General features: G+C 53.0%; 2 protein-coding genes across 4 annotated transcripts in view; one reads left to right on the top strand and one right to left on the bottom strand.

Moving 5' to 3' along the window:
- Positions 1–10357, bottom strand: part of CCDC12 (coiled-coil domain containing 12) — a 47163-nt gene extending 36806 nt beyond the window's left edge. Inside the window, exons 1-2 of the mRNA XM_019632791.1 lie at positions 10329–10357; positions 9901–10105 (exon numbers count right to left, since the gene is read on the bottom strand). Coding sequence (XP_019488336.1) covers positions 9901–10105; positions 10329–10333 — 210 coding nt within the window. The 5' untranslated portion in view covers positions 10334–10357. The remainder of the gene's footprint in view (positions 1–9900; positions 10106–10328) is intronic.
- Positions 10358–12305: 1948 nt separating this feature from the next.
- The window catches only part of NBEAL2 (neurobeachin like 2), a 28283-nt gene continuing 15999 nt past the window's right edge, over positions 12306–24589 (top strand). Inside the window, exons 1-10 of one of the 3 annotated variants that reach the window (XM_019632726.1) lie at positions 12306–12427; positions 19879–19967; positions 20044–20172; positions 20274–20355; positions 20452–20576; positions 20724–20806; positions 22384–22469; positions 22568–22850; positions 23015–23121; positions 23625–23705. In XM_019632726.1, the coding sequence (XP_019488271.1) occupies positions 12377–12427; positions 19879–19967; positions 20044–20172; positions 20274–20355; positions 20452–20576; positions 20724–20806; positions 22384–22469; positions 22568–22850; positions 23015–23121; positions 23625–23705 (1116 nt within the window). In that variant the 5' untranslated portion in view covers positions 12306–12376. Of the gene's footprint in view, positions 12428–19207; positions 19300–19878; positions 19968–20043; positions 20173–20273; positions 20356–20451; positions 20577–20723; positions 20807–22383; positions 22470–22567; positions 22851–23014; positions 23122–23624; positions 23706–24589 lie in introns of those variants that run through there. The other 2 variants (XM_019632729.1, XM_019632739.1) reach the window with 2 other exon arrangements.

Genomic DNA, 24589 nt, shown 5'->3' with positions numbered 1-24589 from the left:
TCCTCCCTGCTTCTGAGAGGGCAGGTGAGAAGGGACAAACATCCACTTATAAAAGGCCCGTGTGCAGGAACTTACGCTAGACACTTCACAGACATCTTTCTCTGTTCTCCCAGGTACTGCGAGGTCAGAAGCTGTGTCTTGATTTTACAGACAAGGAGGGGGAGGCTCAAAGTTTTAAAGATCTGCTCTGGGTCCCACAGACATGATGAACTGAGCTGAGATTTAAACCAGATCTGTCTGGCTCCAAAGCTCATGCTCTTCACTATGCCACGAAGCTCCACTAAAGCCAGGCAGCCTGATGGCAATTTCTATGTGTGATGCGAAGGAGACCCCTTTCCTGGGGGCTGCTTGTTCCCAAGCATCTGGGGTGAGGGCTAGAGAGGGATACAGGGCCAGGGCTTAAGGGACCATCAAGGGTTGGCAACATCCCAAAGCATCGTCCCTTAAGCCACAAGTTTCCTGGTCTATAGAACAGGGACAAACCAACACCGACCTCAAAGAAGTACTTCGGGGATTGAACAAGCGGTGAGATCCTGTCACTAACTGCCACGTAAATCTTATGACTGCCAACCCACAAAGGGCTCTCAACACAGGACCTCCTCAACTGACTTTGCGATCAGGCTATTGGGCATGAGGATGTGGCCACATGGGGTCAGGGACAAAGGCCCTGAGGGGTGAGCAAGACTGGACAAGTCTGACTCCTCCCCCAGGACACTGGGCACTTCTCCACCCGTGGTCCCCCCTCCTCCCCAACACTTGTGAGCCCCTCCCTCCAGCTCCCTCTTCCGCCCTCACCCACATTGGCCAGGGACCCTTCCCCAATGCCCAAGTCGGAAAGCATTCAGGCGCTCCCCACTACTTTGGCACCACTCCCTCCCCACACTGCTTGGTTCCGGAGGGTGCAGATCACAGTCACACCACTCTGAACAGTCAGCACTGAATTCCACACAGGACAGGAATGAGCATCTGCTGGAGACACCAGCCATGAAAACGGACAATTTCAAAGCCCTCTGCCCCAACTCGAGGCTCCCCAAGGCTGATCTAATGGTCCCCCATGTTTCCACCTACCCTCTCCCACTTGGCTCTCAGTAAATGGGGGTTTAGGTAGAGACATGGTCCTTATAGGTCAGGCTAGAGGGAGGAGCAAATCCTCCAGGGATGCAATATCCAATAAGGCAGCCATAAGTCAAATGTGGCTGTTTAAATGTAAATTAATTAAAATGGAAAAAAATGATAAAGTCACATGAGCCACATTTTAAGAGCTCAAGAGCTACAGGTGGCTCGTGGCTATGGTACCGGACAGCACGGACTATAACAACACTGCCATCACCGCAGGAAGCTCTACTGAACAGCGCTGCTTTGGTCTCCAGAGCCAGGTGAAAACTAAGAGCTGCTTCTGAACCCGCAAGCTGACAGTCAGACCTTGGCCCTGAGGTCACACCCAGCCCTAGGGCCTGGCCTGCTGGCCAAGGAGTCTCCCTCTGTCTCAGGGCAAAAAGAGGCAGCCCAATCCAGGCCAAATGCTTAGGAAATCCAACAGCCAAGGGCAAGGGTTTGTGCCAAGTTCATTACCTTGCAAAGTCTCCATTCGGCTGCTGAGGAAGAGGTCGGAGGAGGATGAAGTGGCCTCATGCTGCCATGCTGGTCAGCACCACAGAGAGATGCCACCGAGTTTCATCTACACAGTCTTGAACTATTCACCTCCTCACCCAGCTGGAAACTTTCTGGATGAGCACCAAGAAATGAGATTCAAATACAATACAGAAAAGTGTGCCCGGGCTGGCTGCCCTCCCAGCCGGAAGCTTGCTCCCACAGAACTTGGCCACCAAAGAGCCCCGCGGCACTTCCAGGCTTCTCCCCTGCCCCAATCACTGCCAACGGCCTGCTGTAAACCCTTCCGGAGCATGTGCCACGGCACCCGCTCTGTGCCCCTGAACATTCCCACCTCTGAACCGCTCCGCTGGAACTCTCCTTTCCAGCTACTTCAACACCCCCTTCCCGGCCGTCCCCTCCACAGCCCGGCTACAGTTCCACTCTGTGTCCCAGGAAATGAACCCCAGCAGTACAGTCTAATATCGTATGTAGCCCTTCACCTGTCTACCTGGGCTGGCTGACCCACAGGGTGCTGCTGCACACCTTTATAGACGTCCCCTGTCCCCAGGGGGTCTTGCATGGGCTGGAATCCAGGGCAGTCACATGTGCCATGACCTGGGGCACCCCAGCAGCTCTGCACCTCTTTCCTCAACCCCTCACAAGTCTGTCCCGTGGGCTAACAAGGAAGCGCTGTGTAAGTGCTGAGCTGCACAACCACCAAGCTTTTTTTACTAAATATATGGAAACCTTATGACTGTAATCTTGTCTCCATCTATGACAATCTCAGGAGTGATTCCTCCACAATATCACTAAACTATGAGTTTATATTCTGGTGGGGGGAGGGGAAAAGATAACACCATGAGGAAAATCAACCCCATGCCCGAAATCCTGCCCCGCCTCCAACACAACCAGGCACACAGCAGGTATCAATGAAGGACCATGGAGTGCTAGGGGACCACAAAGGAGCCATCCCCACGGGGCAAAGAGGCACCCTAAATCAGCAGGGATACACTGAGAGCGCACTGGATCCTGGAGTCAGTCCTACAGGGGTTTCGTCCTCACATCAGAGGACTGAACCAAAAATGGGGAGCCAATTCCTCCCCAAGGGTGGAGACTCCTTGCTTCCAATCTGCAAGCAGCAGGCAGGCTATACTTCCTCCCCGGCCTCACCAATCACAGGCCCCCCGAGAAATGACTGTGGGCTGGAAAAGTAACTAGAACTTGACTGTCTTTCTCCCAGGCATTTACCCTCATAGAAACATTACTCAAGGACTGTCGAGGTTAATTGAATATGGTACCAAAAGCACAATTATATACAGAACAAAAGAAAAATAGATAATTTGACTTCATTAAAATTTTAAAACTTTTGTGCATCACAGGACACTACCAAGAAAGTGAAAAGAACCCCCCAGAGTGGGAGAAAATATTTGTGAATTCTCTATCTGGTAACAGTTTAGTACCCAGAATATATAAAGAACTCAACTACAACTCACAACAGAAAGACAAATAATCCAATTAAATAATAGGCAAAAAATATGAATAAGTATTTCTCCCAAGACCATATACAAATGGCCAATTAGCACATGAAAAGATGCTCAACAGCACTAATCATCAGGAAAATGTAATCAAAACCACAATGAGATACCACCTCACGACTAGTAGGATAGCTATACTTTTTTTTTTAAGGCAAATAAGTGTTTGTAAGAATGTAGAGATGCTGGAACCCTCACACATTACTGGTGGTAGTGGAAAATAATAGTACAGCCACTGTGGCAAACAGTTTGGTGGTTGCTCAAAAAGATAAACATAGAATCTGACCCAGAAATGCCACTCCTTAGGTATACGCCCTAAAGAATTGAAAACAGGGACTCAAACAGATACTTACACACAGATAAGTACACTAATGCATCAATGGCAGCATCAGTCACAATAGCCAAAAGGTGTCCATCAACAGATGAGTGGTTAAACAAAATGTGGTATATACACACAATGGAAAATTATTCAGCCTTAAAAAGGAATAAATTCCGTTACATGCTAGAATATGGGTGAACCTTCAGAAGTTATGCTTATGCTAAGTGAAATAAACCAAACATAAAAGGGCAAATATTGTAAGATTTCACTTATATGAGGTACAAGGATTAGGCAAAGTCATAGAGACAGAAAGTAGATTGGAAGTTTCAAGAGGCTGGGGTAAGAGAGGAATGCGGAGTTATTGCTTAATGGGTACAGAAGTTCTGTTTGGGGTGATCAAAAAGTTTTGGAAATAGTGGTGATGGTTGTGCAACATTGTTGACTATACTGAATGTCACTGAAAAATGATTAAATGCCATGTTTTATGTTATATATGTTTACCATAATAAAAACAAATGCAAAGAAAGAAACTGTGGCAAATAAGGCTCCATCCATCCTCACCAGCAGGAAGGTGGGCCAGAACTGGGGAGCAAGGGATTAAGGCATTTATGGGGGGCAGCTTAGATGTGGGGCCTACACTCTTTTTCCACTACTTTTTTCTTTTTTTTGAGCTGGTAATTTATAAAACCTAAAAGGTATCAGAAAGTATATAGTGAAGTTTCTCAATCTATCTGCATCTGGGCAACCAGTCCAAGTCAGTGCAGAGAGTTCCTCCCTGTTCTCATGGTCCCTCCTGACCCTAACACTCACCTGGGATACCTCCTAGGTATGTGACCTTGGGCAAACCACCACACGTTTATTGGTCTGTGCTTCCATCTATAGATTAACCATCCTGCCTTCTCAGGGTTGTCATAAAGACCAGATAAGCCAGGCAGCTGGTATCATTACCATGTTAAATCTCAAAACACTGTTGTCTTTTTTTAAAGATTTTTATTGGGGAACTGGGGGAAGGGGAACAGACAAGTTGCTGTCGTTTTTGTTCTTCAGTCTAGTTGTGGAGGACGTTGCTTCACTGGCCCAAGTTGGCACCATCATTGCGCTCTTCCCGGGCGAGGCAGATCAGTCGCCAGCTTCTGGACGGCCGCTCACTGCGGCTGCTGGCTACACACAGTAGCCCATGGCAACCCACTGCTACAGGGGCTGCAGCCTACGCTGTCACCGGCGACTCTCAGCAGCCCAACTTCAAGTTGAGATGTTGTTCAGCATCTTAGCTGTAGAGGGCAGTGTCACTGGCCCTCACATGTGGGATCCGAAACGGGGCCCTCTGGCGTCCCAAGCCAGCTCTTAACCAATGCGCCACTTGGCCAGCCCCAAAACACTGTTGTCTTTAATATAGAAAATTAATTAAACCACTAGAGCTACAGAGAAAAACAGGACTACTATGTACTCCCTCATCTCTCTTTCCTTCTTTCCTTTTCTGCATAGCAGCATCTCCATCTAACACTAGACATATGTGCTTGACTATGTCTCTCTGGCTAAATGGAAGCTTCTTGGGGCAGAAGCTTCTGTCTGCTGCTTCGCTCACTCACTATTGGGCCTCCAGTGCCTGAATAACTGGAACATAGTAGGTGCTCAGTATACATCTGTGGAAGAAATGAATTACCAGCTCCAATAACCTGTTTTCAACCAAGTCAAACAACTCTTTATCACCTGCTACTGATCCACCATTGACACCTCAGCCTAACAGCTGAAGAATCAACAACAAATTCCAACTTCCCCTTTCTAAGCAGGAGAAAGGCTAGATAGAGTGGAAAAACTAGGAGTTCCTTGAAAGAAAAGGCACGCCAGGAAAGAAAAAAGCTTCCAATGGTGTCAAGAATGCGGCTTCACAATAACTCTTGTTTCTTAAAATAAATGCAAGGAAACTCTAAAGGCCAGTGAGCTCTCAATTCCAAGAGAGAAGCCATGTGACTTCCGAACGCACATTTTCCAGAAATGAGTTCACAGCCAACATCTTTCTGAAGCCAGAATTATGAAGATTAAACCCAATTAAAGTAGCAATTAGTATGCCAACAACTAAATGAACTAGAAGAAATGGAAAAGTTTCTGGAAACACACAATGTACCCTAAACTGAATCACAAAGAAATAAAAATTTTAATAGAACTACAACTAATAATGAGACTCAATAAGTTATCAAAAACCTCCCAACAAAGAAAAGCCCAAGGCTAAATGGCTTCACTGGTGAATTCTACCAAACATTTAAGAAATAATTAACACCAATCCTTCTAAAAGCTTCCAAAAAATTAAAGAGGGAATACTTCCTACCTCATTTCATGAGGTCAGCATTACCCTGATCCCAAAGCCGAAACACTACAAGAAAACTACACTCCTATATCCCTCACGAACAATGATGCAAAAATCCTCAATAATATACTAGCAAACTGAATTCAGCAGCACATTAAAAGGTTTATAAACCATGACCAAGTGGAATTTATTCCCGGAATACAAGGACGGTTCAACATCCAACAATCAATGTAATACAACAGAAAGAGGAAAAAACCACGTGGTCATCTCAATTGATGGAGAAAAAGCATTTAACAAAATTCAATTCTCTTTCATGATAAAAACATTCAACAAGCTATAAATAGAAGGAAATTTCATCAACAAAATAAAGGCCATATTTGAAAAACCCACTGTGACCATCACTCTCAATGATAAGAGACCGAAAGATTTCCTGTAAGGTTGGGAACAAGGATACCTATTTTCACCACTTCTATTCAACACATTACTGAAAATTCTAACCAGAGCAATTAGGCAAGAAAAATAAATAACAGACAACCAAAGTGGAATAGAGGAAGTAAAATTATCTCTGTTCACAGATGACATGATCTTACAGAAAACTCTAGATTCCACAAAAACTGTTAGAACTAATAAATTCAGCAAAGTTCCAAGATACAAAAGCAAGAGAATAAAATCAGTTGCATTTCTACACACGAATAATGAACAATCCGAAAAGAAAATTAAGAAAACAATCCCATTTACAACAGCACCAAAAGCATAAAATACTTAGGAATAAATTTAACTAAGGAGGCTAAAGATTTGTACAGTAAAAACTAGAGAAAATTGCTGAAAGAAACTTAAGACTTAAGTAAATGGAAAAACATCCCATGCTCATGGACTGGAAGACTTACATATTGTTAGGATGGCAATGCTACCCAACATGATCTACAAATTCAATGCAAGCCCAATAAAAATCTCAATGGAGTTTTTTGCACAAATAGGTAATTCATCCCAAAATTTATATGGCATCTCAAGGGATCCTGAACAGCCAGAACAATCTTGTAAAAGAACTAAGTTGTAGGACTTACTTCCTGATTTCAAAATTTACTACAAAGCTACAGTAACCAAAACAATGTGGTACTGGCATAAGGGCAGACATATAGACCAATGGAATAGAATGGACAGCCCAGAAATAAACCCTCACATGTGGTCAAATGATTTCAGCAAGGGTGCCAAAACCATTCAATAGGGAAAGTAGTCTTTTCAACAAATGATACTGGGAAAGCTGGATATTCACATGCAAGAGAACATATTAACATTATACCATATACAAGAACTGAATCAGAATGGATCAAAGACCTAACGTAATAGCTAAATTTATAAAACTCTTAGAAGAAAACATAGGGGGAAAGCTTCACGATCTTGGATTTGATAATGGTTCATTAGGTATGACATCAAAATCAGGATCAAAAGCAAAAATAAATTGAACTTCATCAAAATTAAAAACTTTCTGCATCAAAGCACATTATCAAGAAAGTGAAAAGACAACCTTGAGAATGAGAGAAAATATTTGCAAATCACACATCTTTTGATAAGGGGTTAATATCTAGAATATATTAAGAACTATTACAACTTAACAACAACAAAACCCAGTTAAAAAATGGGCTAAGGACCTGAGTAGACATTTCTCCAAAGATGCACAATGGCCACAGGTGCACAAGACAATGCTTAACATCAGTAATCGTTAGGGAAATGCAAATCAAAACCACAATGTCATACCATTTCACACCCATTAGGATGGCTATAATCAATAAAACAGAAAATAACAAGTGTTGACAAGGATGTGGAGAAACTGGAATTCTTGTTCACTGCTGCTGGGAAATGACACAGCTGCTATGGAAAACAGTATGGAGGTTCCTTAAAAAGTTAAACATAGAATTACTATATAATCCCCAAATTCCACTTCTGAGCATACGCCCAAAAGAATTAAAAATAGGGACTGAAACAGATATTTATTACTCACAGCAGCCAAAAGCTAGAAACAACCCAAGATGAATGGATAAACAAAATGTGGTATACTGTTGACCCTTGAACAACATGGGTTTGAACTGTGCAGGTCCACTTATATGAGGATTTGTTTTTCAATAAATACGGTCGGCCCTTGGTATCCTGGGCTTCGCACCCGTGGATTCAACTAACAGCATTTTCAGATTAAAAACAGTGTTTTTGATCCGTGGTTGAGAATCCATGCACAAGAAGAGCCGACTTAAGATATACACAGATTTTTGATTGGAGGGAGGGGGTTAGGAGCCCTAACTCACATTGTTCAAGGGTCAACTGTTTATACAATGAAATACTATTCAACATTGAAAAGGAATTAAATGTTGACACATGCTACAACACAGATGAACCTTGAAGGTATTATGCTGAGTGAAATAAGCAAGAAAGAGAAGGCCAAATACTATTTGATTCCACTTATCCTTATGTAAGATACCTAAAATAGTCAAATTCATAGAGACAAAACGTAGAACGGTGGTTGCCAGAGGCTGGGTAAGAGGGGGAATTGGGAGTTAGTGTTTAACGGGGACAGTTTCCATTTGGGATGATGAAAAAATTCTGGAAACAGAGTGGTATCGTTACCTAACATTGTGAATGTACTTAATGACACTGACCTCTACACTCTAAGTGGCAAGTTTTATGTTATGTATATTCTACCACAATAAAAAAGTTAAAAAAAAACAAAAACCAAAAAAAAAACCAATCAGGCCTTATTTTCAGCCCACTGAGAGAATCCCCCTTTACAGGTCGGTTCTCCTGATGGCCTGGGCTTCCTTCCCATGGCATGGGCCGTACAGATGCGATCTTATCCTTAATATTCTGACCTCAAACCCAGTCCCAATAATCTGGGCCCTGAGCCCAAGCCAGCAGGGCAGGTTGACTAGCCATTGTTGAAAGGCTGAGACTTGGGCTTCCCCAGGCCAGGTGGTCTGCCGGGACACGGACAGTGCTGGCAAGTTGCCAACAAAAGCAGAAGCCAATCTGGCTAGCTTTCTCTCTCAATTACTTCTCCTTTCACTTTCTCACAGGATACCAGCCAGCAATGCAGAAAGGAAACGGGCCAGACTGACCAGCCTGATTTTTTCAAATTGGAAAGTGGGGTCCCTGTATCCCCCATCCCTCGCAGGTCTAGATATTTAATATCTTTTGTATTTTGTAGAGTCGAGGGTAGACTTTTTTGCCCACCTAACAGCAACAGAACCAACAATTTCCACCCTCTGTAGTCTCTAAGGACCTTTCAAACAGATTATCTTGTTAGACCTCAAAATAATTCAGTGAGAATGAATGTATAGGGGTTGTTACACAGGAGATATGAAAACACGGGGGCTCAAGGAGATGAAGCACTTTGTCCCAACTCCCACAGCCCCAAGTGACAGGGCCAGAATTTGCACATATGTAGTGAACTTCAGAGTTCTCCTCAAATTACTTCGGGAAAATGAACAAAGTAGAAATGGAATCAGACCATTCGGTGTCAAACAAGAACAAGAAAAACAACTTCCAAGTATGGCAACTAATAGGCCTAGGAGGTCGACCCCGAGAAACAGACTGGGAAAACACTTAGCCGAGGCCTCCTCTTTTCCTGAGGTCCTCCCTGACCTGGAAATGGGTCTTTCCTTCTGGATTCTTGTACTCAACGATTCCAGCAAAGCGCCCAGAGCACAGTTCCGTACTGCCCTGCCCAAGGCTAGCTGGCGGGCAAGGGGAAGGTCTGCCATACTCAAGAAATTTCACCAAGGGCCGACTAGGTCATCGGAAAACGGAAGACTCAGCGCGCTCAGACACAAACCGATCAGGCCGAAACCAACGAGCATCTAAAACAGTAAACGTTCCTGGAGACCCAAGTGGAAACATCGGGCTAGAGTTAAAGGGCTTGCAAAGAGCTGACCACTGCCCTGCAGCCCACGCGCTTGAGCTACGACCGCACCAACGCAGGAAGAGTCCCGAGCTCGCTAGCACCAGACTTGGTGGGCGGGCGCCGATTCTTCACGCATGCTCCAGCCACGCGCGCATGCGCGCCCTCGCAGCTGCCTTTTCCTGGTAGTCCTCTGCCCTCTTGTCCCTGTTCCGGATCCGAACGCTGGCTACCTCAGCCACAGCCCTCACTCCACATTCCTCACCTTGCGTCCGGTTTTCTCCCGTAGGGCTTTCAGCCGTTCCTTTCGCCGCAACGCCTCTTCCTCTAGCCGGCCCACACCGGCCCCAGTAGCGGCCATGTTACCCGCAGACACGCCCCCCCACCTCGTCTCGTGTCTTGCTTCGCGCAGGCTCAGTGAGATGACTCTCACAGCCAATCCAGGGACGAGAATGAGAGAGCAGGAAGTCCTGAAAGCCAATCAATGACGAGTTGTTATAGGAGGGCCCGCCCCTTTCCTGTCCTATAACTCTCCTCGCTCGGAGGGGGCGGGTAAAGAAAAAGCCTCTAAAGGCTTGATGCGTCCAACGCCTATCAGCGAGAAAGCATCAAGTGGAATCAGACCTGAGTGAAGGAAAGTAGAGCGCATCAATCGCTCTGGTTTTTTGCTTAAGCGCTAACCACAGCTCTCACCCCATGCCGGCCACGTGGAATGCGCTGACCCAAACTTTGTCCACTTGTTCTGATTCTTCAAGACTCGAACGCCTTCAAGAAGCCGCCTCTGACTCGTCACTCCGACCCTAGCCTAATAAGGTCTACCTCTCCCTTCATGTCCAGCTATCAGTGGCTCCCTGGATGTCCATGGGACCCTAAGCCTTTCTGTGTCCACTCTCTGCTCAGACAAAGCCTGTGCACTGCAAGGCTTGCAAAGATGGCCATTTCCCTTCAGGTTCCCCTCCTGCCTCCAACCCCCCTGGAATGGCAAAGTACCCAGGGTCAGACCACCTAACCTGGAGAAGAGCAAACCCCAACCTGGGCCCAGTGGACCCCAAGGAACCCCCAAGCTTAGTTCCTGAGAACTAAGCTAAGAGTTGGTTTGGCCTCGATTGTACCAGATGGTCACCAGGTGCACTGCTCCCCAGCAGAAGCTGCCAGGGTCTTCTTTCCTGCATTAATCAGCATGCCGTGACAAATGAGAGACCCGTTTGGCTGAAGTCAAGTCTTCTAACAACACGTCGGGGTCCCTAAAGCTACATTCCCTCCCATCTGGGGAGATGAAGGCCCCTTTGCCACAGGCCTCCATCTTGTTCCCCCGAAACGACCTTCTTGACCTCACTAACCTGGGCCTTCTGGTGCCCTCTCCCCGCATCAGGTGGGGTGCCCTGCCAGGGCCTGGTATCTAAGTAGTACCTGGTATGCAGGTAGCAAGTGCTCAGGAAATGTCAGCTCAGTGGTAGGATGGATGGGGCAGGAGAAAAGGCGAGAGTGGAGAGGCTGCCCAAGAAACCAGGAGGACAGAACAGGATGGGGATGGGGTCAGAATCTGTCTTCTCTTGGCCACCCAAGATCTAGGGGGCTCCAGACTTATCAATTCCTACAACTGATGGTATCTCTCTGGGCCCCACAAACTTCCCCCAGCCCCAACAAAGGGCCTGATCCCTGCCCAACACCAGGGGGCCCCCTCACCTCCCAGGCAGAGAAGGGGGCCCAGGGGTGATGGTGGCAGTGGGCCAGCTGAGTCAGTCAGGCCTCCGTCCCCATCCACGCTGTCCTTGGCTGCCCAGGTAGTCCTCATTTGGACCACCTGGGCCTTAGTTTCTCCTGTAAAACAGAGGCATAAGGTACCCTCTTGCCTCTAACCTCTTAAGGTTAAAGAAAACAACAAAATATGTGAAACAAGTGCTGGACCTGTAGTGGAGGGTGCCTTCACCAGAGCATCTAGGAAGGCTTCCTGGGGGCGGGGACCCGTGAGGATTGCCTAAATATCCCAGGGATCTGCACGACAGATGGAGGGCAATGCTCCCCGCGAGGTAGTCTGGGCTTGTTCTGCTGCTCTGATTCCCATCCTGCTCCACAAACAGTAGGTGCAAAAAAGTGGCACTTTGGTCTCCCCCTAAAGCGCTTAGAACAGCACCCGACACGTAGTAAGCTCTACAAGTGATTGTCATGGTTATTATCATGACTTGAAGGACCCTGAACATCGGCCCGCGGCCCGCAGCTCCTTTCCCCACAACCCGCGAGCCTGTCCCTTGCACGAATGGTGGCAATTCCAGCCAGGCGGGCGGCATCCCGAGCGGATCTAGGCGCAGGATAAGTCTGGAATCCCTGACCCCGACACTCGTCCGGGAGGCTCAGATTGGCCGTTCCTAAGGCACTACTCGGGGCGAGGACTGCGGAGGGCGGGGCTGCGGGGCTCCCTCCCGGGCTGCCCCGACCTCAGGCTCCTCCTCCCGCAAGGCTCCCCGCCCTTTGCTCGGTCCCAGGAGAGGCGGGGCGGCGGTGGCTGCAGCCAAGTGCAGGAAGCCGGGCGGCGGCTGGCCGGGAGGAGGAGGAGGAGTGTGCGGACTTGGGTGGCTCAGCGCAGCGGGGGCCAGTACTACTTACCCCAGTAGTACCGCGCCGCTCCGCCCCGGAGTGACGCCCTCCGCCCATGGGCCTGGCCGAGGGCGACCGGCGGGCGGCGCGGAGGAGGCGGCGGTGGCGGCAGGTGGCGCGCAGCAGGGCCGGAGCTGGGCCGGGCCATGGCCGCTTCGGAGCGGCTCTACAAGTTGTGGCTGCTCTACTACGCGCAGGTGAGGCCGCCCCGCCCCGCGCCCGCCGTGCCCCCAGCTCCACGCGCCCCTCGCCTGCTGCACCTGCGCCCCGCGCCACCGGGGACGCGTAGGTGCGCGCGCGCTGAGCGTGCTAGGACTCCGCACACGTGTGTGCCCCCGGCCCGCCGTTGCCTCTGGCACTTATACCCGGGGGTGGCGGGGGGCGGGTAACCCTCGCTGGCGCTCACTTCACGAGAAAATCTTGGGTGGGGACCGCGCAACCGGAGTCGTACTGGAGAAGTGGGGCTTGGACCAAGACAGCCGGCACTTCCCCCTTTTACAGATGGGGAAACTGAGCCCCTGAACCAGAGAGACTGGTCCGGTCGGGAGGGGCAGGGAGACTTCGTTTGCATTTGGGCTTGCCCCTTCTGTGGGCGCGGCCCTGTTGGGTGGTCATGGCCAACAGGTCTGAGTGGGTTGGGGGGCTTACTTGAGTCAATTCAGATACACACACCCCCCTCCCCAGAACCTGTAGTTTTGAGCTCCTCCCTGACCCCAGGCGGCCCCACCCGACTCCTGGAGGCTGGACAGGGGTCCAGCCATAAGAAAAGATTTGCCTTGGATGCAGAGTGTGGGGGTAGGAGGGTAAGCTAGGAGGGATGTTTGAAAGAGATGGAGGCCCTTTCCTCCTGAGCTCTCAGAGACTACCTCACCTGGCCTCAGAAGGTAAAGGTAGGGACTGACCCAGGTGTCCTATCAGAGCTGAGAACCAAGTGTCCCCCAAACCCTGTCTCACACACATTGAGCCCACTTTCCTCCTGCATCCACCACAGAAAGGGATCCCAGGGTAACTCTCACCTCCCCTTCACCCAGCACCAGCTTTCCTCCCTGCACCTGCCTGGCATCATGCTCCTGGCTCAGGTGTGCCCTTGGTACAATGGACTATTGTGTCCCTCTGATCTCATCACTGGGGGGAAGTACATGCTCAGATCAGCTGGCCCTTTGTAAAGAGGCTGGCCCACTGTCTCCCAGGACTGCAGGCTGGGTCTGGGGCCCCAGGGACCTGGAATCCAGGCCATAAGGGCCACAGCTTCTAGAGTCCACTGGGTGAGAAGTCCAGGCCCCTGGCAGGAGGCATTGCGTAGAGTCCTTATTTGGTGTGACCCGGGACAAGCTCTTTATATCTCTGGGCTTCCCTCTCTGTAAGTTGGGTACAGCCTTGTCCTCAGACGTAGCCTGCAGTCTGCAGAGGGGTAGCAAGTATGGCTGGTCCAGGCCTCCTGCTTCCCTGGCCCCACTGGGTCTCCTCACCACAGCCTCTATCTCCATCTCTAAGGGTTGGTCTTTGTGAGGGAGAAAAAGATTTGGAAGGAAACCTCCCTCTGGCTATCATGCCTCTGATGGCCTCTGTGGCTTTGAGCAGGTTCTTGGTACTCAGTTTCTTGACCTGTGACTAGGTGAAGGGGGGCTTGAACCAGATGATGAGTCTGAGGGATGTTAGTGGAGGGTCTTCAGGCTAGATGGGGTGCTGCTGGGGGAGGGAGTCTTCGTAGTCTCCCAGGACTGTAGCTCCTGCATGGTTGCCTCCTGCTACCCCTTCTAAATGAGCTCTGCAAACGGTCAGCCCCGCTGTTTCCTCAGGAGGTGTTTAGCACTCATTGGTGCTGAGTCCCCTCCCCACCCCCACCCCCAGCTCCTCACCTCAAAAGACAGGTATGGGGCACAGTTTGGCTGGTTGTAGCCTTGGATGCCTGGAGAGGCAGGGGGCAGCCTGGGGCCTGGCAAACAAATCCAGGATGTGAGTGTGAACCGGGAGCCAGGCGGGGCCGCGCTACCGGGGGGGAGAGGAAGCTCTGCACCACCTTCCTGCCCACTTGGTGCTGCTCTTGCTCCCGGAATACCCTCCCCACCCCTCGGTGCTGGCTCCCAGGGAGTGGTGGCGCTTCTGCTTAGCGTCCTGCTAGGGACCTGTTGTGTGTGTGCTTGGGGGTGGGGACAAGATAAGGGAAGGGGTTGAACTGATAAAGGATATTAAGAGACCCCAGAGTTGGCCAGCCACTCAGCCTGAAGGCTCCCCAACACCTGTGCCTCTCCCTTCAGCAGTGAGAGCTGACATCAGCTGGCAAACCTGTTTCCCCAGTTGTGGATCGTGGCCTGCCCTGGGGAACAACCCCCTTTCTGCCCTTCCTTTCCCCTTACAGACCCCAGTTTCAGACCTACCCACCTCCTACCTCCGTGTGCCCTGCTCAGCTGGGGGGCCGTGAGTGAGGGAGGGGCTGTGGGTGGCTACTGAAGGAGGAGGATGGAGGGCCACGTGCCTTTGGTCATCATTCAGTCTGAGTCCCTTAGGGCCCTAGTGGGGAAACCAAGGCAGGGTCGTACCAAGGTCATTTGAACCTTCATTGTGCTTGCTATTCTGTGGTTCTCCAGCACCTCCCATTTAGTAGGTGCTCCTTGGGTCCAGCTAAATGGCTGGACAGAGGAGAGAGCCATAGCAGTGACCGATCAAGAAAGTCATGCCAGAGGAGGCCGAGTTTGGGCCTTGAAAGCTGAGGGGACAGGAACAGCAGGAATGAGAACATGATGGTGGGAAATTTGAGAGGCAAGTTGTCAGGAGTGAGGGGGAGGCCTGGGGACTGGTAGGGGGCATATCCAGAGGACTCAACCCACCAGGATTTCCCCAGGGAGCATAGGAAGGGGGTGAGAGGATAAGAGGATTGGAAACAGCACCCAGAAAGCTGGTAGTTGGGCAGCATGTAAAGGTGATGCAAAATAACATGCAAATGAGTAGCCCCTTTTCCTATGGAGCAGTGGTGTCACTCAAAAGCCCCTAGTGAAAGGGAGCACTGGGGGGGGGCACTAGAGTTGCGGGCACTCAGGTCACAAAGGTCAGGATAGGACAAACATTCAGGTTATAGGTGGGGAGCCCAGGTTGAACTTTCCAATTTTACCATTGAGGACTCGGTTCCAGGGAGGTCAGGTCAAAGCTGGAGTTGACCTTGCTCTGCCCACACCTCCCTGGTCCCTCACCCTTGACATGAGTTCTATCCATTGGCCTCATGGAAATGTAGTCAGGCCCTCTGCTTCTTCTGGCACCTTAGCTGGGTCATATTCCTTCCTTTGCCTCAGTTTACCCTATTGGAATGGGAAAAAGGAGGTGGAATAGCCTCCGTGGTGCTTGGGCCCCTCCATACCTCACAGGGGCAACCAGGGATTTCCCCCTCCCTGTCTTCATTACCAAGGCAACTGAAGGGGACAGAACTGAGGATATGGGCAGAGTAGCACAGAGCCCAGGGTTGAGGGAAAGGCTGGTAATCCCTGGAGTTGTTATGGCAACTGGGGAGCTGATGTGGAATTGTGGGGTCCCCATGGAAACAGGGTCGGTTACTATGGGGACCCTGGAAGGAAATTTCTGTTTTCCATAATGATAGGACAAGGGGAAGGTTAAGCCCTGGGAGGTGTTATGGAGACCAGAAGGTCCACCCCTTTAAGGACCCCCTCCTTAAGTTACAGGGAGAGACTGGCCCAGCCACCTGGGCACTTGGTCCACTCCTCTCAGTTTTCCTTGCCCCTGGCAAAGTCTCCATCCTCCTGCTTGGAGGACCTCCTCGTCTGAGGTCCTCCAAGTCTGACCTCCAGTCTTGATATAGCCAGAAGCCACCCGTGGCTTCATATGGCCATCCTCCTCCTGATGCTGAGTGGGGAGACCCCAAGGCCTGAAAGAGGTCGTCCTGATCAGACCCCACTCTACCCCATATCTGCTTGCCTCTTCCAGGAGATGGGGTGCTCACACCACCCAAGCTCTGACTGGGAGGAGTCACCAGTGTGGAGCTTCTATTCTCCTCTCCTCACCCTGCTCTTAGCACTATCCTGGGGCCCACCAAGACGCTCCCATTCCATCTGCCTGCGACAGCCAGCTGGCGAGTGGCCCCTGAGACCTTGGCTCTGCCAGTGAGCCTAGGTCTGCCACTCATCTGTCACTCACGGAGGTGGGTGGGAAGATGAGTGTTGCCCTAGAATGCCAGGGGCTTGGGAGTGCAGAGCTCCCACTGACCTTACCACACGCTGGTGGGTATGTTGGGAGAGCCCTTACCAGTTAAGCAAAGGGATGGTTTTAAGGAGGCAGTTGAAGTGCAAAAAGACTAATGTTTAGTAACAAGCTACCACGTGTGAGAACCAGGTCTGGACTCCAGAACCCGTGCCCTCAACCACATTCAATTTGACAACCCCAACCTCTGAAGCACCAGACATGGGTGGGTCTTGGGAAAGGTGCTGGCTCTGATGCTGAGCATTTAGGCGGAGGAAACAAAGCAAAGCACATGCAGGCCTGTGGGGGTGGGACCGTGAGTGATAAATATCCTTGGGCTGGGGCATCCAGTGAGCATGTGTGCCCAGGCTGGAGATGAAGGCACCACCCAAGTGGGGCTTCAGATGTGAGGGGAGACTGTGGGCTCGCCCTAAAGCTTGTGGTGGGGGGGTGACTAGCTGCTGAGACAGTGGTGGTAACTGATGTGTACTGGAGGTGCCAGATGCTATTTAAGGAATTTCTGTGTATTGCCCCATTGTTAACCCCCAGTGAGGTGGTGATAGGGTGGGCATGAGCAATTTGAGGCAAGATCCTGGCCCTGAGTTAAGACACAGGGCAAGCCAGGGCTGATGTCAGACTTGGGTTAGGGCAAGCAGGTCTCAGGGCAGCACGGTGTCAGACACCTCAGTGGTCCCTGTCCCCTTGGCAGACAGTCTCATTCACACATCCATGCCACAGCTGCCTGCCTTCACCCCTCCCTCTGAGGTTACCTCAGAGTTCTGGGGGGTGGCAGAACCCAGGAACTGTTTGGGCCTAACCAGCCCTTGGGAGACTCCACAGGCAGCACTGCCACCATGCGCAAGGACCCCTACCCTGCCCTGCCTCTTGGTACTGGCCCCTGCAGGGGCTCTCATAAGACAGATACTGCAGCCTCAAGCCACAGGGCCCAGGTCAGAGCCATGCTGAGGCCGCCCTGGGACAAGAGGTGAGATTCCCGGAGGCAGGACGGGCAGCTATCCCTACCCCTGCCTAGTACTGTGCTTTAGAGACCCCTCAGGCCCCATCCACAGCCCATGGATGGTGCCTTGATGGCCTCAGCCCTGAACCCAGCCTGGACCTGCTGGAAGTTTGTAGGACTGGACGGCCTGGGTCTAAGACAGAAAGTGGGGGTATGCAGCGTTTGAGCCCTCCTGGGTCTGGAAGGACCTATCCAGGTGATGGTCACAGGGAGCGTGCGAGGTTCCTGCTTAAGTACCAAAAGCCCAAGTCACAGACAGCAGTGGGGCAGAGGCCTGGACAGGAGGATGTGAACCACAGACGGGTCTGGAATGCTAGGCTCAGCTGCTGAGCCTTTATCCTCTGGTCAGGGTGGGGAAACATGGTCAAATTTGGGCTTCTAGGATCCACATTTTGGATGAGAGACAACTGAGGGTGGTTTGGGGGTAGATGAGCAGAGGATGGTGTTGGGACAAGTTTGAAGGTAGACAGGGATCTGTGGGGTCACAGAAGCTGGGATCAGGGGTCACATGGTCATCTCGAGCCAGCGGCTGACAACCAGGAGTGATCCTGGCCTAGAACAAAGGTCTGGCTTTCAGCATCTTCAAAGGTGCAGCTGAAGCTGTGGTAGTGGATGAGGCATCCCCTCGGGGACCTCCCCAGTTCCCCATCTGTAATGGGAAGAGTTCAGAAGAAATGGTCTAAGAGGCCTGGCCTGCTCTTATTTCAGGGTTGGGCATTTTGGTGTCCTTGCTGCAGAGGGTAGAGAGGTCACCAAAAGTACCTAACAGACAAAGAGTCACGGTGGTGTCAGCCTGCACCTTGGTGGCCCTAGCCCCTCTCTGAGTTGCCTGGGCCTCACATCTGTGACAGAATGCGGTCGGAAGGTGCCCAACCACATGGCAGAGGGTGGCTCTCCCTAGGTTTTTTTGGGGCCTGGCTCAGTCTGCTGGAGCCAGGCCCCCTCCCCTGGGGCGTATTCAGTCCTGGCCCTGTGGTCTGGGGTGCACTGGTGGTAAATATTAGCCATCCATCCAAAGGCAGTTCTGGAAGTCCTTGAGTTGAGGTCTGTGGATTCTGGGGAGAAGCCTCAGGTTACTGGGTGCTCTATGATGTGTCCCATTTGTCCTGAGCCTACCCCTCTGCCCCTGGGAAAGACAGGTGCCTTCTGGACTCAACTGGTTGGGGTGGAGCTCCAGATGGGGCCAGCATGGAGGGAGACAGGGCAGGATAAGAGGAGCACTCACTCAAGTCCAGTCCAGGACCTACTCCGTGGCCTGGGAGGGGCTTAGAGGTTAGGGCAGATTAGAAGTAGGCCAAGATTTAATCAGCTATGTCCCTGAGCAAAAAGACCAGCCCGGTTAGGTACGGTGGACAGGACATGGGAGGGGGGCAGGGCAACAATATGGATGAGTCCTCTACATAGTCGCCTTGGACCCAGGTCAGGGAGCTGTAGGTGCCTTGAATAAAGGGCACTATAGCATCAGGGATCAGAACCTGTGCCTAGTTAGGCCTGCCCAGACTCTAGGCCCCCATCTCATGCCTGTAAAACTAGCCTCAGGTCCACAATTGCCCAACCCCACCCCAAAAGGCAGTGTGACTCCACCCCTTTGCGCTCCAGGCTCCACCCCTACGGCTGGGCCAGGTCCCTCACAGCTTCTCTTTCTGGGCCCTGGGTGCCCTGGGCCCCCCCACATCCCTGCGGTCGCCTGCCGGGAGGAAGCGGCCTCCCTCCCCCACCGTGACTCTGCGCTTCCTGCCCTGACTGGGGCCTGAGGGGACGTTTCCCCGTTCATATCAAAAGTTTCCCTGGCAGCTCCCAGACTCGGGCTGGGCCCAGCCGCTGCCCCTCTTGCCCATGGAACCAGCTCTGGGGCCTGGGGTCCAGGTAACCAGTCAGGGTGGGCGGAGATTCCCAGGGCGAGGGATGTGCGGGAGATGTGCGTGTACATGGGTCTGCCTGGCCGATAGTGCACATGCGCCCTAGGATCTACAGTCAAGGAAAGTTTCCTGGAGGTGGTGGCTGCTGGGCTGGGAGAAGGTGGCAGGCAAGAGCCCAAGGCTTTGAAGGGTCAGGGTTGGCTGATGGGTGGAAAACCTTCAGCCCCCGCACCCTTGTGGGCCTTAGCCACACCCAAGGCATGTACACGCTTAAGCCCCTCCCCTGCCTGTGTCAGGCCCGCCTGGGTCCCCAAGGGTTAGAGAGGTGGGAGCAAGAGACTGCAAAGCAGATGGGGGACCTGGGAGACGGGTCAATGTACGCCAGTTCTCTGATGCTAACCTTCCAACTTCCTGTCCTCCCTCCTCCCACACTATCCCTCACCTCCTTTCTCACTCCCACTGCTCTGCCTCCTATCTCTGTCCACCCCGTGTCCACCTTCATTCACTCCCCTCTTCTGTCTATATCCCCTTGTCCCCCACTGTCACTGTACCCCTTCTGTTGCCATCCGTTTCCTCGAAACTGCAGAAGGACCTGGGGTACCTGCAGCAGTGGCTGAAGGCCTTTGTGGGTACCTTCGAGAAGAGCATCTCACTGTCCTCCCTGGAGCCACGCAGGTGAGGCTGGAGCTACAAGGGGAGGGGATACTGAGGGGTCCTTGGTGCCCCAGTGACCCCTCCCGCCTCCCTGCAGGCCGGAGGAAGCAGGTGCAGAGGTGCCCCTGCTTCCGCTGGACGCGCTGCATACGTTGGCCAAGCAGCTGGACGAGGGGGACCTGGAGCAAGCCCTGCTGCTGCTCAAGCTCTTCATCATCCTCTGCAGGTGAGTCCCTGTTGTCCTCCCCAAGGTGGGGTGGCGTGGAACTGAAGGCCAGAGGGGGCACTGGCATGCTGCTGTGACCTTTCTCTTCATTCACTCCCCAGGAACCTGGAGAATGTGCAGGCGGGCCGGGGCCGGGTGCTGGTGCCTCGGGTGCTGGCACTGCTGACCCGGTTGATGGCCGAGGTAATGTGGGCTCTACCTGGGGGGGGGGGCGGGGAGGACGGCAAGTGGTAGCCATTGCCCAGCATACCCCCTTCCACTCTCTCCCTGTGCCTACAGCTGAAAGGACACCCACCACAGCAGGAAGGCCGGGGGCCCCAGCTGGAGGACGTGGCCCTGCATGCCTTCCTCCTGTGTGAGGGCCTCTTTGACCCCTACCAGACCTGGCGCCGCCAGCACAGCGGGTGAGAGCCCAGAAGGGGATGGGGAGACGATGGTGCTGGCTGTAGAGGGAAAGGTGGCTGTTTGCAGGCTGGTGAAGGGAGGGTGACTGAGGAGGGGCAAGGTGCCTGGCCTCACCCTGCCCCTGCCCACCCCACCTCCACCCCCAGGGAAGTCATCAGTGCCAAGGAGAAGAGCAAATACAAGTTCCGTCCTGCCGCTTTGCCCTGTGAATTCAGCGCCTTCTTCCGAGGTCAGGCCCCGCCCCCGCCCACTTGGCCCCACCCCCTAAACCTGAACCCGTTCCTGCAGCTCCCCAACCCTTACACTGGACAGGACCCACTTAGTGGTGGCTGCACCTGGGTCTGGGAGAACCCCATGAATTTGAAGGGGTTCAGGGGCAGAAAGGAGAGAAAGGGCATGACTGGGCAAAATGAGTAATTTCTGGGCGGTAGTGAAGGCCTCTCATCAGGTGGGGGCGTTGATTTCCCTTCCCTCCCATCTCCTGGGTCCCCACAACCCCTTGTACCCCACTCTGATCTGGACCATCTTAAAACTCCCTGGTCCAATCCCTTTGTCCCCGTAGCCTCCACTCAGCCTCCACCCCTCCTGAAGACAATGTCTATATGAGGTGTCTCCAGTACCCACCTGCTCCCTCACTCATGGAGGAGCTCACCCCGCAGGGTGTCTCTGGTCACCTGTTCTCCCTGGGGACCCTCTTCTCCTGGGTCACCTTTCTTCTCTCATTCGAGGGAGGCTGGCCAAGATTTTAGGTGGGCTCGAGGTGGGATGCTGCCTGGACAGGGGCAGCTGGGCTTAGGAAGCTGGTAGCTTATTGGGATAGAAAGTATTTCATTGTCGCTGGGATACGCCATGGAGTTGCTGGCCTGGGTCCATTCTCCCCCGCCTCCATTCTCCCACGGCCTGAGTGCTCTTCTCAAAACACACCAGATTTTGTTCCTGCCACTCTAAATGCCCCAGTGGTGGCCTGACACCCTCAGGATCAAATCCTGCTTCTCGCCACAGCCTTCCTTTCCAGCCCCACTCGCTCTCTGCACCCCAGCCATGGTCATGTCCCCTCATTCCTAGAATGCAGCTAGGTAACCACCTCTGGGTCTTTGCCCACTGTTTCCTCTCCGTTCACAGGCCAACTGCCAACTGCACTCCTAGGCCTCATCTCAAAAGCTCTGCCTCCAGGAGGCCTCCCACTCCTCCACACCTGAATCAAGCCAGCCCTGTTCTCGCTCCCCCACCCCCACATCACCCATTTGACCAAGGGCTGGTACCTTTCTGCTCTCTGGGTTTCAGTCTGTGGCCTAGCATCCTGTCCATTCTACATATGAGGCTGTGAAAGCCCCTAAAAGTCCCCAGCGGGGGCACAGGTAGCATCTGTATACCAGAGACAGCAGGGTCCTTAGAGCAGGTCACTGGGGGAAGCTCCAACTGTCACAGGGCAGAGGGACCAGAAGATTTGCATCTGAGAAACTAAACCCTGGGTTGCCATGGGGATGCGAGTAAGTGGATGTGCTCACCTGAGGTCTCCACTTTGTGGAGTAAGGAACTGGGGAGCTGGCTAGGCTCTCAGGGCAAGATCATGTTCCCTTATAAGTTCCCCAAAGAAGGGCTGTGTCCCCCTCAGATCCCCAGTATAGAGCTATGACGTTTCTTCCCCCTTCAGTGCAGAACCAGGTCTTCTCCCTGAGAATGGGCCTCCCAGCCCCCACCCCCACTCCAGAGCTCCCACCTCTTATATAGACCCCTGGTAGATCCACAGCCCTGCCAACTTGGTGATGTTGTCCTGTCCTGTCCTGCCCACCCCACCCTACCCAGAGAGCCTGCAGGATGCAGACCACTTGCCTCCCATGCTGCTGCTACGTCTCATCCACCTCTTTGGTGCTGTCCTTGCAGGAGGGAAGGTAGGCTGGAGGAGCCTACGGGCCAGAGGGTGACCGTCTCAGGGTCTCTCTGCTGGGTGAGCTCCTTGCCCATTGCCTGTCTCTGTCCACACCTGCAGGAGAATGGGCAGACGGCTGTGAGTGCTGGCTCTGTGCAGGGCTTGCTGGGTGTGGTGCAGGGCTGGGGCTGTGGGCCAGCTCAAGACCCCCGCCTAGTGCCGCTGGCGCTAGAGGCCCTGGTGGGCACAGTACATGTCCTGCATGCCAGCCACACACCCCCCCGAGGTCCAGAGCTCCGCGCCCTGCTTGAGGGTTACTTCCGCATCCTTAATGCTGATTGGCCAGCTGGGCCAAGCCCAGGCCCTGAAGAGGCCCTTGTCACCCTACGAGTCAGCATGCTCGGTGGGTATGGGCTCCCAGGCTCTTGGGGAGGTTGTACCAGGAGGCAAAAGTCCAAGTGATGATGGAAAGGCTGGACTGGGCAGTATGGGGAAGAAGGTTTAAGGCTGACCGGGGGGTGCTACTGGGAGGAGATTGGGCAAGGTTGACCTTTGACCCCTCCACAGACGCCATCCCTATGATGCTGGCATGCGAGGACCGGCCAGTGCTGCAGGCCACCTTCCTCAGCAACAATTGCTTTGAACACCTTACTCGCCTCATCCAGAACAGCAAGGTGGGCAGGACCCAGACTGGGGTGGAGGGCTTGGAACCCAGGGGCTGAGGGGACCACGTGTGGGTGCTGAGCTGCGGCTGAGCAAACGTGGGCTGCACCAGGCTGGTGGGCACAGCTGGTGGGATGGCCTGCAGTTCACTAGGAGGGCCTGGGGCTGAGGATGGCTCTGTACCCCACAAGAGGGGGCTGTTGTGTTTCCCCCTTCCCCCGTCCTAAGTCCAGGAGCAGGAGGGCGGCTCAGCTGTTTGGATGAAGTGCCTACTTTTGCCCACTTAACCACCCCAGACTCTGCCTCTAAGCAAGATATGGGGTGGCTGAGCTCTCCCCCCCACCCCCCCCCACCCCTTCCCTAGGTCCTGGCGGGGCACTCAGCGTGGGGCTCAGGGTGCATCCTTCCCTCCGGGGCAGAGCCCGGGCAGCTGTCCCAGGTCCTACTCTAACCTGCCCTTCCCTCATCTTCCTCCTTCTCTCTCCTCTACCTCCTATGCCCCCCTCCCCCACAGCTGTACCTGCAGGCCCGGGCGCCCCCTGAGGGGGACAGTGACCTGGCTACCCGGTTACTGACCGAGCCCGATGTCCAGAAGGTACCACCCTGGGGCTGACCAGCTCAGGCACCCATCTCCTGGGCTCCCTCTTCGAGCCCTGCCTGCACTATGCAGGGAGTAAGGCCTGGTGTGGCCTGGTGATGGGGCCAGGGCCCCCTTCCTGTCTCACTCACCTTACAAGTCCCCATCCTCGGGAATTGGGCAAGAGTGATCTGTTTCCTGCCTTGTATTGCTTTTGGGAACTGGGGTTTGGCTGTGCCGAGCTGGAGGGAACCTTCGAAACTTAACCACCCACTCCTATTTTACAGAAGGGGAAACAGACACCCAGATAGCTATGCAGGGGTTTGGCTGTAGCCCTCACGGAGACGGAGGTCTCCCACATGGGGCCACTTCTTTCCATGGATCCTTGCACCTGCCCTAAGCAGGTCACTGGGAGTCCTCGTCCTCCCATCCCCTCCTGATGTGCTCCCTGCATGGGGGCTGCAGGGTGCAGGGTATCGGGCTCCACATGGCATACCTTCTCTCTGGTGGCTCAGTGCCTGGGCCCCAACCTCCAGAGCCCCACTCTGGCTTTGTCCTCATGAGGCAGCCCCCCTTGTCTGATGCACTTGGCTGTTTTCTGAGTGCCTGCATGTTGTCTATCTACAAAGCAGGCAAGGCAGGCGAGACCCCTGGTTTTTAAGATGAGGAAACAGGCCTGGAGAAGGGAAGAAGGTGGCCTGATGTCAGCTGGGGAGTCAGGCATAGCTGGGGCCAAAGGCCCCAGGGAGCCAATATACAGCTCAGCACCTGCTGACAACCCTGCAAGCCCTTGTGACCCCTCACCCCCTTGGGTGGGGCAGGATGAGCGAGTTGCATGCCTCTGGCTATTGGGTTCAGCCAGGGTGCGCCCTAGTGTCCCCACCTGGATCTAGGGAATGAGG

Source organism: Hipposideros armiger, unplaced genomic scaffold (assembly GCF_001890085.2).
Source record: "Hipposideros armiger isolate ML-2016 unplaced genomic scaffold, ASM189008v1 scaffold_18, whole genome shotgun sequence".
Classification (NCBI taxonomy): domain Eukaryota; kingdom Metazoa; phylum Chordata; class Mammalia; order Chiroptera; family Hipposideridae; genus Hipposideros; species Hipposideros armiger.
The sequence above is the reverse complement of the archived record's forward strand: the minus strand, read 5'-3'. Positions and strand labels throughout refer to the sequence as shown.